General features: G+C 45.1%; 1 protein-coding gene across 1 annotated transcript; it reads left to right on the top strand.

The window, feature by feature from the left end:
* Window positions 1-215: 215 nt before the first annotated feature.
* LOC120715313 lies at window positions 216-15614 on the top strand. The gene is made up of 4 exons (XM_040002230.1): window positions 216-1671; window positions 5248-7748; window positions 11478-11619; window positions 12391-15614. Exons 1-4 carry the CDS (start codon window positions 592-594, stop codon window positions 13999-14001), a joined length of 5334 nt encoding a protein of 1777 aa, XP_039858164.1. The 5' UTR covers window positions 216-591; the 3' UTR covers window positions 14002-15614.
* The last annotated feature ends 337 nt before the right edge of the window (window positions 15615-15951 follow it).

Raw genomic sequence — 15951 nt, 5'->3', positions numbered from 1 at the left:
AACTTGCCAAATGTAAGTTACCTCTTCACCTTAACATATTATAGTTCATTTCACCACAAAATCACGTGTTGCGGGAATTGCTGTCTTGTGTGTGACTGGGTGCAGTAAGGAGTGTATGTGATGTGTATGTGAGCATGCGCGTGAAGGAAACACGGGGGAGCGAAAGAGGGAAAAGAGAGAGAGAGTGTGTCATGGGTAGAGAGGGCGACCGGGAGCAGCGTTCTAACGGGCTACAGGCTATGCAGTGTGTTTTTCGAAGTGTGCAGTACTGTTATTAAAGCCTCATCTCTTCAGTACTCTCCGGTGCCTCGGCTGATTTCTGTCTGCCTCACTACTCCACAAAAGTGAAGGGAGTTAACCCCGAAGGAGGACAAACTTCGGCCCTGGAGGAAGCATCTCCCCTCGTGTCTCCCGACCACGGTCAGGGGACTGACGGCGAGGAATGGTTAACACTGGCGACCACGAAGGGACCCTCTCATGTTGTTAAAGAAGTGGTGAGCACAGAGAAAACCCGACAGGCTAAAGCAGCTAACGATAAAGCCGAGTGACTGTAATTACAAGTGTATTAGCCCGCAGCTAAGCTAACTCGCGATGGCCGCTGCTCGCCATTCTCCTGAAAAGTACGGACTTGAGACCAATTACTCCAACCCGTTCATGTCGCTGACCAGTGTCTCCGAGGGTGCCGCGAGCATTAGGGAAGCTAACAGAGACAGAGCTGTGACTAAATGTGAATATATGAACCCATTCCTGTGTGCCAAAAGTTGTGCTAACACGCATGCTAATGGAGAGGGTGTATTTGCGCCGCCCGATGGTCCTGCCCAGCCGCAGTTTTCCCGCACGAATCCCTTCGTTGATGCTGAATGCCGCAGCTACGGCCGTGAGAGAAACACGGGCAGCAGCATGAACTATTATCCAGCTCCTACTCCCCAAATGAAAATCCACTATCCAGACTCAAACCCATTTTCCTCTGCTCACATGGACAGTTTTGTACACAGCACACCGGCTCAGTTTAACGCAATGTTAAATACACCCATGCAATGTATGCCTCCCAGTAGCCTTAATGAAGTCATAAGCTATGGGGAAACCACTGCACAGCATAAACCCCGCTCGAAACCAGGCAAGACCCGCTATGTGCCCCGTCAGCCCCCATCTGACAGTGAAGAGAACGGTGACACTAGAGAGAGAGTCCCCACCCTAAGTCCGGGCCAATATGACGGCACCACACCGTGGAAGGAATTTCTGCACAGGTTTGAGAGCTGTGCTGAAGCCAACTATTGGTCAGAAAAAACAATGACAACTCAGCTTAAATTCTGCCTAGTTGGAGCAGCAGGGGCCATTATCCACAGAAATCCCCGCTCATCCAAATGGGATTACCGCCGCCTGGTGGACGAACTGGAAACTGCATATGGCCCTTCTTCTGACCATGCAGCTGCTGTTGCTGTAGAACTGAGGCAGCGAGTGCGTAAACCTGGTGAGGCCCTGCATGTTTTCATAGATGACATTTATGGGAAAGTGGCTGTTGCATATGGTAATAGAGCAGAGATTGAACAAGACTCTATAGCTGTTGAAGTTTTCACCAATGGGCTGGGTGATGCAGAAATAGTACAGAACTTGCTAGAGAGGCACCCAGCCACACTTGCCTGTGCATACAAAATAGCCCACCGACACGAAATTTCTCATTTCTAGAAATATGGACAAATTTATTAAACCCCCCAAAATATGACTATCCAGAGTTGGGACCAGGAAGCAGAGTTGCAGTCTTACACGCCTCTCTGCAGCTTCTCTCCTCCTGCTACCCCCCCAAAAACCCATCTCCATAGAGACTGTGTCAGCTTCCAAAAAGATAAAAAACAAACTAAAAACCAGCAACAAACAACTTAAACATAAACAATTACAAAGAAAGAACAATACAGTATCCACATCTGAACCAAAGAGTAAAACAGTGAAATGTGGATTATTAAATATTAGGTCTCTCTCCTCCAAGTCTCTGTTAGTACATGACTTAATAATTGATCAACAAATTGATTTACTCTGCCTTACAGAAACCTGGTTGCAGCAGGATGATTATGTTAGTTTAAATGAATCAACACCCCCGAGTCATTCTAACTACCAGAAATCTCGAAGCACAGGCCGAGGGGGCGGTGTCGCAGCAATTTTTCACACCAGCCTATTAATTAATGAAAGACCAAGACAGACTTTTAATTCATTTGAAAGCCTGATGCTTAACATTGTCCACCCCAGCTGTGAAACTCAGAAACCAGTCTTACTTGTTATCATCTATCGTCCACCTGGGCCTTACACAGAGTTTCTGTCTGATTTCTCAGACTTTATATCTAATTTAGTTCTGAGCTCAGATAAAATAATTATTGTGGGTGATTTTAACATCCATGTAGATGCTAAAAATGACAGCCTCAACATGGCATTTAATCTGTTATTAGACTCAATTGGCTTCTCTCAAAATGTAAAAGAACCCACCCACCACTTTAATCACACTCTAGATCTTGTTTTAACATATGGCATAGAAACTGAACATTTAACAGTGTTTCCTGAAAACCCTCTCCTGTCTGATCATTTCCTGATAACATTTACTTTTACAATAATTGATTACACAGTGGTGAAGAGTAGACTTTATCAAAGTAGATGTCTTTCTGAAAGTGCTGTAACTAAGTTTAAGAATATAATCCACCCACTGTTATCATCTCCAATGCCCTGTACCAACACAGAGCAGAGCAGCTATCTGAACGCTACCCCAACAGAGGTCGATTATCTTGTTAATCATTTCACCTCCTCACTACGTACGACTCTGGATACTGTAGCTCCTGTAAAAACTAAGGCCTCAAATCAGAAGTACCTGACTCCGTGGTATAATTCTCAAACACGTACCCTAAAGCAGATGACTCGTAATCTGGAGAGGAAATGGCGTGTCACAAATCTAGAGGATCATCATTTAGCCTGGAGAAACAGTTTGCTGCTTTATAAGAAAGCCCTCCGCAAAGCCAGAACATCCTACTATTCGTCACTGATTGAAGTAAATAAGAACAACCCCAGGTTTCTCTTCAGCACTGTAGCCAGGCTGACAAAAAGTCAGAGCTCTTTTGAGCCAACCATCCCTTTAACGTTAACTAGTAATGACTTCATGAACTTCTTCACAAATAAAATTTTTATCATTAGAGAAAAAATTACCAATAATCATCCCACAGATGTAATATTATCTACAGCTACTCTTAGTACTATTGATGTTAAGTTAGACTCTTTTTCTCCAATTGATCTTTCTGAGTTAACTTCAATAATTACTTCCTCCAAACCATCAACCTGTCTTTTAGACCCCATTCCTACAAAACTGCTCAAAGAAGTCCTGCCATTAATTAATTCTTCGATCTTAAATATGATCAACCTATCTCTAATGATCGGCTATGTAGCACAGGCCTTCAAGCTGGCTGTAGTTAAACCTTTACTCAAAAAGCCATCTCTAGACCCAGCAGTCTTAGCTAATTATAGGCCAATCTCCAACCTTCCTTTCATATCAAAAATCCTTGAAAGAGTAGTTGTCAAACAGCTAACAGATCATCTGCAGAGGAATGGTTTATTTGAAGAGTTTCAGTAGGTTTCAGAGCTCAGCACAGCACAGAAACAGCTTTAGTGAAGGTTACAAATGATCTTCTTATGGCCTCTGACAGTGGACTCATCTCTGTGCTTGTCCTGCTAGACCTTAGTGCAGCGTTCGATACTGTCGACCATAATATCCTATTAGAGCGATTAGAACATGCTGTAGGTATTACAGGTACTGCACTGCAGTGGTTTGTATCATATCTATCTAATAGACTCCAGTTTGTGCATGTAAATGGAGAGTCCTCTTCACACACTGAGGTTAATTATGGAGTTCCACAGGGTTCAGTGCTAGGACCAATTTTGTTTACATTATACATGCTTCCCTTAGGCAGTATCATTAGAAGACATAGCATACATTTTCACTGCTATGCAGATGACACCCAGCTCTATCTGTCCATGAAGCCAGATGACACACACCAATTAGTTAAACTGCAGGAATGTCTTAAAGACATAAAGACCTGGATGGCCGCTAACTTTCTGCTTCTTAATTCAGATCAAACTGAGGTTATTGTACTCGGCCCTGAAAATCTTAGAAATATGGTATCTAAGCAGATTCTTACTCTGGATGGCATTACCTTGGCCTCCAGTAACGCGGTGAGGAACCTTGGAGTCATTTTTGACCAGGACATGTCCTTCAACGCACATATTAAACAAATATGTAAGACTGCTTTCTTCCATTTGCGCAACATCTCTAAAATTAGAAATATCCTGTCTCAGAGTGACGCTGAAAAACTAGTTCATGCATTTATTACTTCCAGGCTGGACTACTGTAATTCATTATTATCAGGATGTCCAAAAAACTCGCTGAAAAGCCTTCAACTAATCCAAAATGCTGCAGCAAGAGTCCTGACAGGGACTAGAAAGAGAGAGCATATTTCTCCTGTTTTGGCTTCCCTTCATTGGCTTCCTGTTAAATCCAGAATTGAATTCAAAATCCTGCTCCTCACATACAAGGTCTTAAATAATCAGGCCCCATCTTATCTTAATGACCTTGTAGTACCATATCACCCTATTAGAGCGCTTCGCTCTCGCTCTGCAGGCCTACTTGTTGTTCCTAGAGTATTTAAAAGTAGAATGGGAGGCAGAGCCTTCAGTTTTCAGGCCCCTCTTCTGTTGAACCAGCTTCCAGTTTGGATTCAGGAGACAGACACTATCTCTACTTTTAAGATTAGGCTTAAAACTTTCCTTTTTGCTAAAGCATATAGTTAGGGCTGGACCAGGTGACCCTGAATCCTCCCTTAGTTATGCTGCAATAGACGTAGGCTGCCGGGGGAGTCCCATGATGCATTGAGTTTTTCCTTTCCAGTCACCTTTCTCACTCACTATGTATTAATAGACCTCTCTGCATTGAATCATATCTGTTATTAACCTCTGTCTCTCTTCCACAGCATGTCTTTATCCTGTCTTCCTTCTCTCACCCCAACCGGTCGCAGCAGATGGCCGCCCCTCCCTGAGCCTGGTTCTGCCGGAGGTTTCTTCCTGTTAAAAGGGAGTTTTTCCTTCCCACTGTCGCCAAAGTGCTTGCTCATAGGGGGTCATATGATTGTTGGGTTTTTCTCTGTATCTATGAAGCGCCTTGAGGCGACTTTTGTTGTGATTTGGCGCTATATAAATAAAATTGAATTGAATTGAATTGAAACCACTAAAAGGGCTGCATCTTATGTAACCAGTGCCATGCAGCAAGGAGCCCGTAACGCAGCTGAACGCCGGCCCCGAGCTGCTGTCGTCAGAGAAAAAGACAAAGATGAGACTGTTGCTGAGCATGCACCTGCAGCTAGCCCCTCACCGAATCGTTTTGTCCCACACACACCCTCGACAACACCGAACAATCACAGAAATTTTAAAAGGAGTGGGGTTCGCTGCCATAACTGTCAAGGTTGGGGCCATGTCCAAAAGCAGTGCCCTTCCCCTCACAAAACCACCAAGGCCTTAACATTGAACAGTAGCCCTTGGGACAGCCCAAACCCCACTGTGCTCCACCTTAAGTCCCAAAGCCAAGAAATGAGTATCCCCATGCGTCTCTACGAAGTGGAGGTATGTGCTGTTTTGGACAGTGGAGCCCGGAGGAGCGTGCTGCCGCTGCCCTACTACAACTCCATCCACCCAGACGTGAGACCACCACTACAGCCCTCAGTTGTTGAGACCTTGCTTGGTGTGGGACCTGGGGACGTGCCGGCGCTAGGTGAAGCCCAGATACCTGTCAATATCAACAATCGACAGGTGGATGTTGATTTCTTGGTGGCAGATATAGCAGGAAATGAGGTGCTGCTTGGGCATCCCTTCCTCACTCAAGCTGAAGCACGTCTTGATTTCAGCAAACGCCGCATCATCCTTTTCGGTGAAGAGGTGCTCTACTACCAAACCGAAGCCAGTACAAAGTCACACGCAGTGAGAATAGCTAGAACTATGGTGGTGGAACCGGGGCAAGAGTATATGGTGAAAGGCAATGTGCATCCTGGTGCAGCAGCTCAAGGTGACATGATGCTTAGTCCCACCAAAGGTTTTGTTGAGAAGCACAAAGTACTTATCGCCAGAGTCCTAGTCAACGCACAGCCTTCTAAAGCTGTCCCACTTCGCCTTTTTAACCTTGGCAATAAAGCAGTAACAATTAAGGCGGGATCCATTGCCGGGCTCCTCCAGCCAGCTGAGGCCGTGGAACCCTCCATGGTCTCCCCAGCTGCAGACTCTCTGACCAGCCCTCCTGTGGTTCCTCTGCACCTGCAGGAGCTCTATGCCCAGAGCTCCACAGACCTCAATGACTATGAACAGCTCCAACTGAAACGCTTGCTTTGCACTTATGGACATGTGTTTTCTACAGGGCCTGCTGACCTGGGCCGAACCAGCCTTGTGCAGCATGACATCATAACCCGTCCTGGTGCCCCAGTCAAACAAAATCCGCGAAGAATGGCAGGGGAAAAGCAGCAAAATGCTGATCAGCAGATCTACGACAGTCTACAGAGCGGTCTCGCCCAACGCAGCTGCAGCAGCTGGGCCTCGCCCATCGTTATGGTGCGTAAGAAAGATGGGACATACCGTCTCTGCATTGACTACAGGGCTCTCAAGGACCGCACCATAACAGACGCCTACCCGCTGCCCCGCATCCAGGACACGCTGGACACACTCTCAACTGCCAGATGGTTCAGCACATTAGACCTCGCATCTGGCTACTGGCAGGTTGAGCTGACGCCTAGAGCACGCAGGGCCGCCGCTTTCTGCACTAGGACAGGCCTCTTTGAGTGGAACGTCATGCCATTTGGACTATGCAATGCCCCGGCAACGTTCCAGCGGCTGATGGACCGCGTCCTGGCTGGCATGCAGTGGGAGACCTGCCTGGTCTACTTGGACGACATCATCGTGCTGGCTAAGGACGTGTCGGGGATGCTGCAACGGCTTGGCCAGGTATTCTATAGACTTCAACAAGCTAACTTGAAACTGAAACCTGCCAAATGCTGCCTCTTTCGCCGCGAAGTTGCTTATCTTGGCCATGTGGTATCCGAGCATGGTGTGGCTACCGACCCCAGCAAAGTTCAAAAAGTTCAGATGTGGCCCACACCTACGTCCATCCAGGAGGTCAGACGCTTCATCGGCCTGGCCTCATATTACCGCCGGTTTGTGAAAGATTTTGCCTCTATAGCCGAACCCCTGCACAACCTGACCAAGAAGAATGCACATTTTCAGTGGCATGCTGAGCACCAAGCAGCTTTCGACAAGCTGAAGTGTCGACTCACCTCTGCCCCTGTTCTTGGCTATCCACTTGACCATGGAGAAATGACACTAGACACTGATGCCAGCGACACTGGCATCGGCGCGGTGCTGTCACAGATGCAACAGGGCGTGGAACGTGTGCTGGCATATGGCAGTCGTAAGCTATCAAGAACTGAACAAAACTACTGCACCACACGACGTGAACTACTAGCCGTCGTGGGTTTCACATCCCATTTTCACCAGTACCTCCTTGGACGGCCTTTCAAAGTGCGCACAGACCACAGCAGTCTACGGTGGCTAACAAAAATGAAAGAGCCAGAGGGACAATTAGCTCGATGGCTTGAGAAGCTTGCCGAGTACAACTTTGAGATCATCCACCGTCCAGGTCGAGTGCACACCAATGCTGATAGCCTCTCCAGAAGACCCCGTCACCAGTCTGGGCGTCCATTTCAGCTGCCTGGGCGTCCATTTCAGCTGCCTGGGCCTCCATTTCAGCTGCCTGGGCCTCCATTTCAGCTGCCTGGGCCTCCATTTCAGCTAGCTGGGCTTTCACCTCAGTTGCTCGGGCCTCCACCTCGGCTGCCAGGGCTTACGCCTCAGCTGCCTGGGCCTCCAACTCAGCTGCCTGGGCCTGCATTTCAGCTGCCTGGGCCTCCACCTCGGCTGCCTGGGCCTCCAACTCAGCTGCCTGGGCCTCCAACTCAGCTGCCTGGGCCTCCATCTCAGCTAGCTGGGCCTCCACCTCAGCTGCCTGGGCCTACACTTCAGCTGCCTGGGCTTCCACCTCAGCTGCTCGGACCTCCACCTAGGCTGTCTGGGTCTCCACCTCGGCTGCCTGGGCCCCCATCTCAGCTGCCTGGGCCCCCACCTGCTGTACCCAAACTACAGTCTCCGGTAAAGGGTTTCTCATCATTAAATGCTCATAGTATTGTCAACAAAAGGACAAGAAATCCTGCTATTAAAATTTACAGAGGAACAAAGATCTGCAAGACATTTAATCAGGCTAAAGTAATCTGGGACACTAAAAATAAACCAAAGGGGCTTCTATGTGGACACATTAACATTCGCAGTATGTTACCAAAGCATGAGCAACTGGAACATATTCTAAGCAATTCCAATATTTCTATTTTGGGTATCTCTGAATCTTGGCTCACAAGTTCTTCTCCTGAGTCTGCGGTTGTCTTTCCAGAGTACACAGTATTCAGAAGGGATAGAATTGGAACAAGAGGAGGAGGAATACTTGTGTATGTAAAAAAACACCTGGATTGCTCTTTACTTAGTTCACCAATAGATGTCGAAATAGAACATATTTCTGTTAAAATCACTCTTTCCCCAGAAATGTCATTTACGTTGATCTGTTTATATCGCCCTCCTTCAGCAAAGAATATTTTTTATGAACAACTACAGATATTACTTAAATATCATGCTATAAATAATAAGTCTAATGAAATAATTGTAATGGGAGATTTTAATGTCAACTGGGACTGTGAAAAGGACAGAAAAACACTCAAAGGCATAATGGAGACTTTGAACTTTACTCAACACATTGAACAACCCACAAGAATAACAAGACACTCTAAAACTAAAATAGATCTGGTTTTCAGTAATAAGCCCGAGCGAATTATTAAATCTTATAATTTTATCACTGGTATTTCAGACCACAATTTTATATTATTTTCTAGAAAACTTATAAAATCACGGGTTAAGAATGACTTTCAAAATTCATCTAATAGGAGATCCTTTTATGAATTCATACCAAGAAGTCAGCGACAAAATGTAGCAGAAGCATTAGCATCAGTTAACTGGGAGCCTTTATTGTGTAGTGATGATCCACAATTCTGCAGCAGTCACTTCACTGACATTGTCAAGGATGTTATATCAACATACTCCATTAGAGCTCGACAAAAAATAAAGACAACATCTAATTTGCCCTGGTTAAACAAAGAGTGCAAGAATTTAATGAAAACAAGAGATCAATTACTAAAGCAGTTCCTGAAAACAGGTCTAACTCTGGATAGACAGAGATTTACTTCAATGCGGAATAAAGTAACAAGAAGTTTGAGACAGGCCAAAGCAAAATTTTTTATAAATATAATTGAAAGAGCCAAAGGTAATGGTAAAATTATCTGGCAACACTTAAATAAATTACTTGGCTGTCATTCAAACAAAAGTAAAAACACAATTGAACTTTATGTAAATAACTCTATTGTTAGAGAGCCTCTATCTATTGCCAGTAACTTAAACACTTTCTTTATTTCATCTGTTAAGGAGATCAGTCAGAGCTTTGACTCAGTCATATGCTCTGATAATGTGAATGATGTTGGTCAAAATTTGTTCACCATCACTCATATTTCAGACACTGAAGTTGCTAAACTAATTACAGGTTTAAAACAATCAAAAGCACTTGATGTATATGGTATTAACACAAACTTCCTAAAGGAACATATGGATTTTCTTGTACGTCCAACAACTCATGTTTTGAATATGTCTTTCAAACACTCCATTGTTCCAACAGATTGGAAAATTGCTGCAGTTACACCAATTTTCAAAGCAGGTGTGAAGACTGACATGGCTAATTATCGCCCCATAAGCATACTCCCGGTCGTATCTAAAATAGCTGAGAAGTGGGTGGTTAAACTCCTCACTGCTCACCTAGAAAACACCCAACCCTCATTACATCCATTGCAGTTTGGCTTTCGGGCACATCACTCCACAGATACTGCCCTGTGTATGTTAGTGGAGAACTTGAAGAGCTTGCTGGACAAGAGTCCCTGTGTTGGAGCTGTATTTTTAGATCTGAGGAAGGCTTTCGACTCTGTAAACCATCAGATATTGTTATCCAGATTGACTCGGTTTAATATCTCCAGTCAGGCTCTTCAGTGGTTTGCCTCATATCTCTCACACAGGAAACAGTGTGTGGTGTTGGATGGGGTTAAATCTCCATATCTAGACTGTGATACAGGGGTTCCTCAAGGATCTGTTCTTGGGCCCTTATTGTTCTCTCTTTTTATCAATAACTTACCTGAAGTCTGTCCAAATATATTTACTCAAATGTATGCAGATGATGCAGTTATATATACGCAAGCAAATAGTGTCCAGCAGGTGGCAAAAGATCTTACAGCTGCTTTAGCATTAATGCATAGCTGGCTGGAGGACTCATGCCTAATGTTGAACACCTCAAAAACTGTCGGTATGTATTTTTCAAAACGCCCCTTAAACTTGAAGCAGTCAAACATATTCCTGGATGGAGTAGAGCTTGAATTAGCTCCAGAATTTAAATATCTTGGGGTCATTCTAGACCCAACATTATCCTTCAAGAGTCACATAAATAAAGTGTCCCAGGTACTTAAATTTAATAATCGAAATTTTAATCATATACGCAATAATTTAAATATGAATGTTGCAAAAACTTATTTTTACTCAATGATCATCTCTCATATGGACTATTGTTTGACGTCCTGGTCACTTGCTTGTCCAACAACACTTAAAACTATTGAAAACATTTATAAAAGAAGTTTAAAACTACTTGACAAAAAACCGACTTCCCACCACCACTGTCATGTGTTAAAAAAACATAAATTACTGAACTTCAATAACTTAGTGAAACTTAAAAGAGTGAGTTTAATATATAAAGTCTTACACTCCCTTGCTCCACCACCACTAAAGCAGTTCATTAGGCATAAAGAAAGCTCAGACAGGACCACTCGAGCTACAATCCGAGGAGACTTGTTTATACCCCACAGACGGACAGCATTTGGGCAGAACGTCCTTTCTGTCCAGGGTGGCCATCTGTGGAACAGTCTTCCTCAACCCATTAGAGAATGCTCGACATTCAATTTGTTTAAGGCAAAGGTTAAAAACTGGTTATGGACAAATCAAGTGTGTGATCATGTATAAGTTGTATAGTTTTAATGTTTTATTTGGGAACAGAATGGTGTGTATGTGTAAGTTTGGTGATGGAATTTTTATTATGAATGAATGATGAATTTTTATGAATTATTATGTCTATTTTTATGCTTAAGGACAACAGATGGAAATTAGCCCTTGGCTATAATCTGGTATGTTTACATTCATGTAATTTTTTTTTTTTTTTACATTTATGTTCATTAACATGCACTGTCCTAAATAAATAAATAAATAAATAAAAAGTCCTGTCCATGCAGAGTGCAGGACCCCCCCAAGCATCTTGGGGGGACCAGTCATCAGGCAGTTCAATGCGAGTTGGACTCTGACACCAGCTCCCTGTTGCTGAGTCCGGTGAGGGTGGAGGGACAACTGGCTACTACAGCGGTGTGTCTAGTGGGGGTAAGTCATAACACCACCACACCAGAAACAAAGACTTTAGACCAAACTGCTCTTACAAAGTCAGACATTTTATGTCAAAACACTCCTATCAACACAGACATTTCAGAACAGACAATTCACACTAGAACAGACATATCACACCAGAACATGTCCACTAATACACACACTGTAAAGCTGACTGAGAAAGTATATGTGGCTAAAACCCTTGATACTGCTTCTCTGTTTCATGGCTGGACCATGGGGGAGCTCAAATCAAATCAAATCAAATCAAATCACTTTTATTGTCACATCACATGTGCAGGTACATTGGTACAGCACATGTGAGTGAAATTCTTGTGTGCGAGCTTCACAAGCAACAGAGTTGTGCAAAATACAATAATGTAAACAAGCAAAATACAAGAATGGCTACATCTGAAACTAATAAATATATGTACAATATATAATAGTATATGCATTTCTGGATGTGTATACTAAATATTTTTCTACGTGTGTGTGTGTGTGTGTGTACACATATTTTACAAATTAAATAGAGTAAACAATAAATAAAATATATAAAAATATATTTTTAGCGCCGTTGATGGTGATGGGGGTGTGTACTTCTCTGCACCTCCGGAAGTCCACTATCAACTCCTTTGTCTTTGCGACGTTGAGGGTGAGATGGTTGTCTTGACACCAGTGGGTCAGGGCGCTGACCTCCTCCCTATAAGCCGTCTCATCACCATTGGTGATAAGACCCACCACTGTAGTGTCGTCCGCAAACTTCACAATGAGCTGAGCCAAGCCCAGGATGCTGATGCAGACATTGCACCCATACGCGCCTGGATGGAAGCCAGCAGTGAGCGCCCCCCATGGACTATCATTTCACCATGCAGCCCAGCCACTAAGACATACTGGGCTCAATGGAAACGGCTCTACTTCAGAGATGGAGTTCTGGTCCGTCGCTTCTACTGCCTTGACGAGACCCAGTTCTATCCCCAAATCGTACTGCCACGCAAGCTACAACCAGAAGTGATGGGCCAGATGCACGAAGGGCCAGTGGGTGGACATTTTGGTGTCGAGAGGACTGTGGCCAGACTACGAACCCGATTATATTGGTATCACATGAGGGAAGACGTCGCTCTTTGGTGCCGTACTTGTACCAGCTGTGCATCCAGGGCCCGACCCCAGAAGACACCGCAAGCTCTGATGGGAACTGTCCGGGTAGGAGCCCCAATGGAGCGCGTTGCGCTGGACACTATGGGACCACTGAATGAGACAGAGCGCAGAAACCGATATGTGCTTGTGATACAAGACTACTTTACAAAGTGGACTGAAGCCTTTCCTATCCCAGATGAACGGGCTGCAACCGTTGCTGAGGTCGTTGCATCTGAGTGGGTGTGCCGCTACGGGATACCTCAAGCACTACACAGTGACCAGGGACGCAATTTTGAATCTGATGTGTTCCAAGGGGTGTGCAGTTTGTTTGGCATAGATAAGACTCATACAACGCCATTCCGACCCCAGTCAGATGGCCAGGTTGAACGTTTCAATGCCACTCTCCAGAAGATCCTGGCCTCCACAGCAGAGCGTTGCCATTGGGACTGGGACCTGATGATCCCGTACGCTGTTATGGCCTACAGGGCGACCAAACACAGTGCTACAGGTTTCACCCCGAACTTCATGATGTTTGGCCGAGAACTGAGTGAGCCAGTGGACCTTGTCGCAGGTCTACCTCCTGATCCAGGCAACCAACCCTCAGCTCCAGAGTACGTGCAGCAAATGCGTGAGCGGCTGGAGCTGGCCCACCTCATCGCCAGGGAAGCCCTGGGTGAGTCAGTCAAGCGCGCAAAAAGGCAATATGACAAGAACTGTTGCCACATACAGTATAAGACTGGAGATCCTGTGTGGTATCTCATCAAGAACAAGGTCAGAAAGTTCCTCCCATCGTATGAAGGACCATTCTTTGTCCTGGGGCAATTGGATGACCTAGTTTATCGGATCCAGAAGAACCCAAGGTCTAAAGTGAAAGTTGTCCACCATGACCAGCTAAAGCATTATCGCTGCCACGAGCCACTGGACAATACCTGGGTCCTTGATCAGGCTCATCAGTGGTCCCCTACAGAGGTCCCACCACCACCTTTAGAAGATGACCTAGCAGACCGTGATCTGGGTCTGCACAGTCTGTTCTCTACTGCAACTGGCAATGGCCCCAGCTCCTCTCAGCCTTCTGTCTCAGTTGCAGCTGATCCCGCTCTGGTTGTGGTTGTCCCATCGTCCCCTTCCCATGTAGACCATGAGAATGGTGGGGGTGTGGTGGGTGAGCCAGACCACCCGGGCCAGCAGTTTCAGCGACCAACTCGTTGGCGCAGAGCTCCAGACCGGTATGGAGTGTGGATCACTTAGCTTGGTTTACCTACCATGGACAGTTCCAAGTAGGGCTGAAGATTCAGTTCAAGTTTAAATCGTTTCAGCCTCCTATACTGTTAGCTACAATGGTTTAAAAGAGCTATACTTTTTTCATTGTTCCAGTGTTTACATTAAAAAAAAAAAGTATCTGAAGGACCTACGGGGTTATCTACATGCACTTATCCATTTGTATTTGTGCCTTCCTAGATGCTAGGATAAGTTGGTTATTCCCGGTCGCCATGTAATAGTTACAATTGTGTAATTTCTTTTCTACTTAACAGCACTTGAAATGCTTTATTTTGCACATGTATGTACACCTTACTTGAGCCAACCTCTTTGTCACTGAAGTGCACTCGTTGATACTATACCTCACCTTATATGCGGTAATGGCTAACACTTTTATCTCCTGTGGGCTCCAAGTGGTAAATGGGATTGTGTACCAGTTTTATGCATTACAATGCTGGAGTGGAATTATTGTTTAATTGCCATCCAGAGTGGGGGTAGTGTTGCGGGAATTGCTGTCTTGTGTGTGACTGGGTGCAGTAAGGAGTGTATGTGATGTGTATGTGAGCATGCGCGTGAAGGAAACGCGGGGGAGCGAAAGAGGGAAAAGAGAGAGAGAGAGAGAGAGTGTGTCATGGGTAGAGAGGGCGACCGGGAGCAGCGTTCTAACGGGCTACAGGCTATGCAGTGTGTTTTTCGAAGTGTGCAGTACTGTTATTAAAGCCTCATCTCTTCAGTACTCTCCGGTGCCTCGGCTGATTTCTGTCTGCCTCACTACTCCACAAAAGTGAAGGGAGTTAACCCCGAAGGAGGACAAACTTCGGCCCTGGAGGAAGCATCTCCCCTCGTGTCTCCTGACCACGGTCAGGGGACTGACGGCGAGGAATGGTTAACACACGAAACCTCTCGGGTATCTTTTTAGCCCTCTGATCTACTTGGTCTCTCTGGCCCCTGGGAGCCCTCTTGTGGTGTTGGAGTGAAGGTGTCAGTCTTTGTGGGTGTTTCACCTTCCTCCCTTTCAGGTATTGTGTCATAGTGTCTTTCTCTGGTCTCATTTGTCTCGTATTTCTTCACATGTGTGGTATTCTGGTGATAGCGAGCTCCTGTTGGTGATTCAATAATGACTTGGTTTCCAGTTCTGCTTACAACTTTGTGTGGTGTTGCAAACTTGTCCACTTTGTCTTGTTGAACCAGCACTGTGTCTCCCGAGTCAACTTTTGAATATTCAGCTCCCCTTCGTTCATCAGCATAAATCTTTGATTTTCCCTTCTGTTCAGCGTCTCTGTCACGCACGTCCAACTCCGTTGTTTTTGCCTCACTGATGTTCGGTAACTTTCCTCTCATTTTGCGGTTGAACAGGAGTTCTGCTGGACTTTTGCCCGTGGTTGGATGTTCAATGCTGCGATACACTGTTACATATTTTCTTAGCTCTCGCTTCCAGTCAAGTCCTTCGGCTTGTGCAATCCTGATTCTTTTCATCAATGATGCATTTTGACGTATCACTTCTCCATTTGCTTGAGCCCATTTTGGTGTAGTTCTTATATGTTTGATTCCATTAGTTTCACAATATTCTCTGAACAGCTCAGATTTGAACTGTGGGCCGTTATCAGATTTGATGGTTACTGGTAGCCCATGTCTGCTAAATATACAGTCAATAGAGTCAATGACTTTTTCAGCAGTTGTAGATGACATTACATCATACTCATAGTACCGACTGTAGTAATCTATCAGTACAAGTATTGAGTGGTTCGAAGGTAGCGGTCCCAGTAAGTCTGCCGCCACATCTCGCCATGGTCCATCCGGTAAAAGTGTGTTTCTCAGTGGTTCAGGTGGATCTGGTCTGGCTACTATTTGACATCCGTGACAAGCTTTACAAAACTTGTCTGCAGTTTTGTCCATCCCTGGCCACCAAACTTTTGTTCTGAGCTGCTGTTTGGTTCCAAC

Source organism: Simochromis diagramma, unplaced genomic scaffold (genome assembly GCF_900408965.1).
Source record: "Simochromis diagramma unplaced genomic scaffold, fSimDia1.1 OVJJ01000431.1, whole genome shotgun sequence".
Taxonomy (NCBI): Eukaryota; Metazoa; Chordata; class Actinopteri; order Cichliformes; family Cichlidae; genus Simochromis; species Simochromis diagramma.
The sequence above is the reverse complement of the archived record's forward strand: the minus strand, read 5'-3'. Positions and strand labels throughout refer to the sequence as shown.

Coding starts and splice junctions, on each gene's coding strand:
- LOC120715313 (XM_040002230.1), top strand. CDS start 592: ATGGCCGCTGCTCGCCATTCTCCTGAAAAGTACGGACTTGAGACCAAT. Junction 7,749..11,477: donor TCCAGAAGACCCCGTCACCA/GTCTGGGCGTCC, acceptor CTGTCCATGCAG/AGTGCAGGACCCCCCCAAGC. Junction 11,620..12,390: donor CAGCGGTGTGTCTAGTGGGG/GTAAGTCATAAC, acceptor CTTCACAATGAG/CTGAGCCAAGCCCAGGATGC.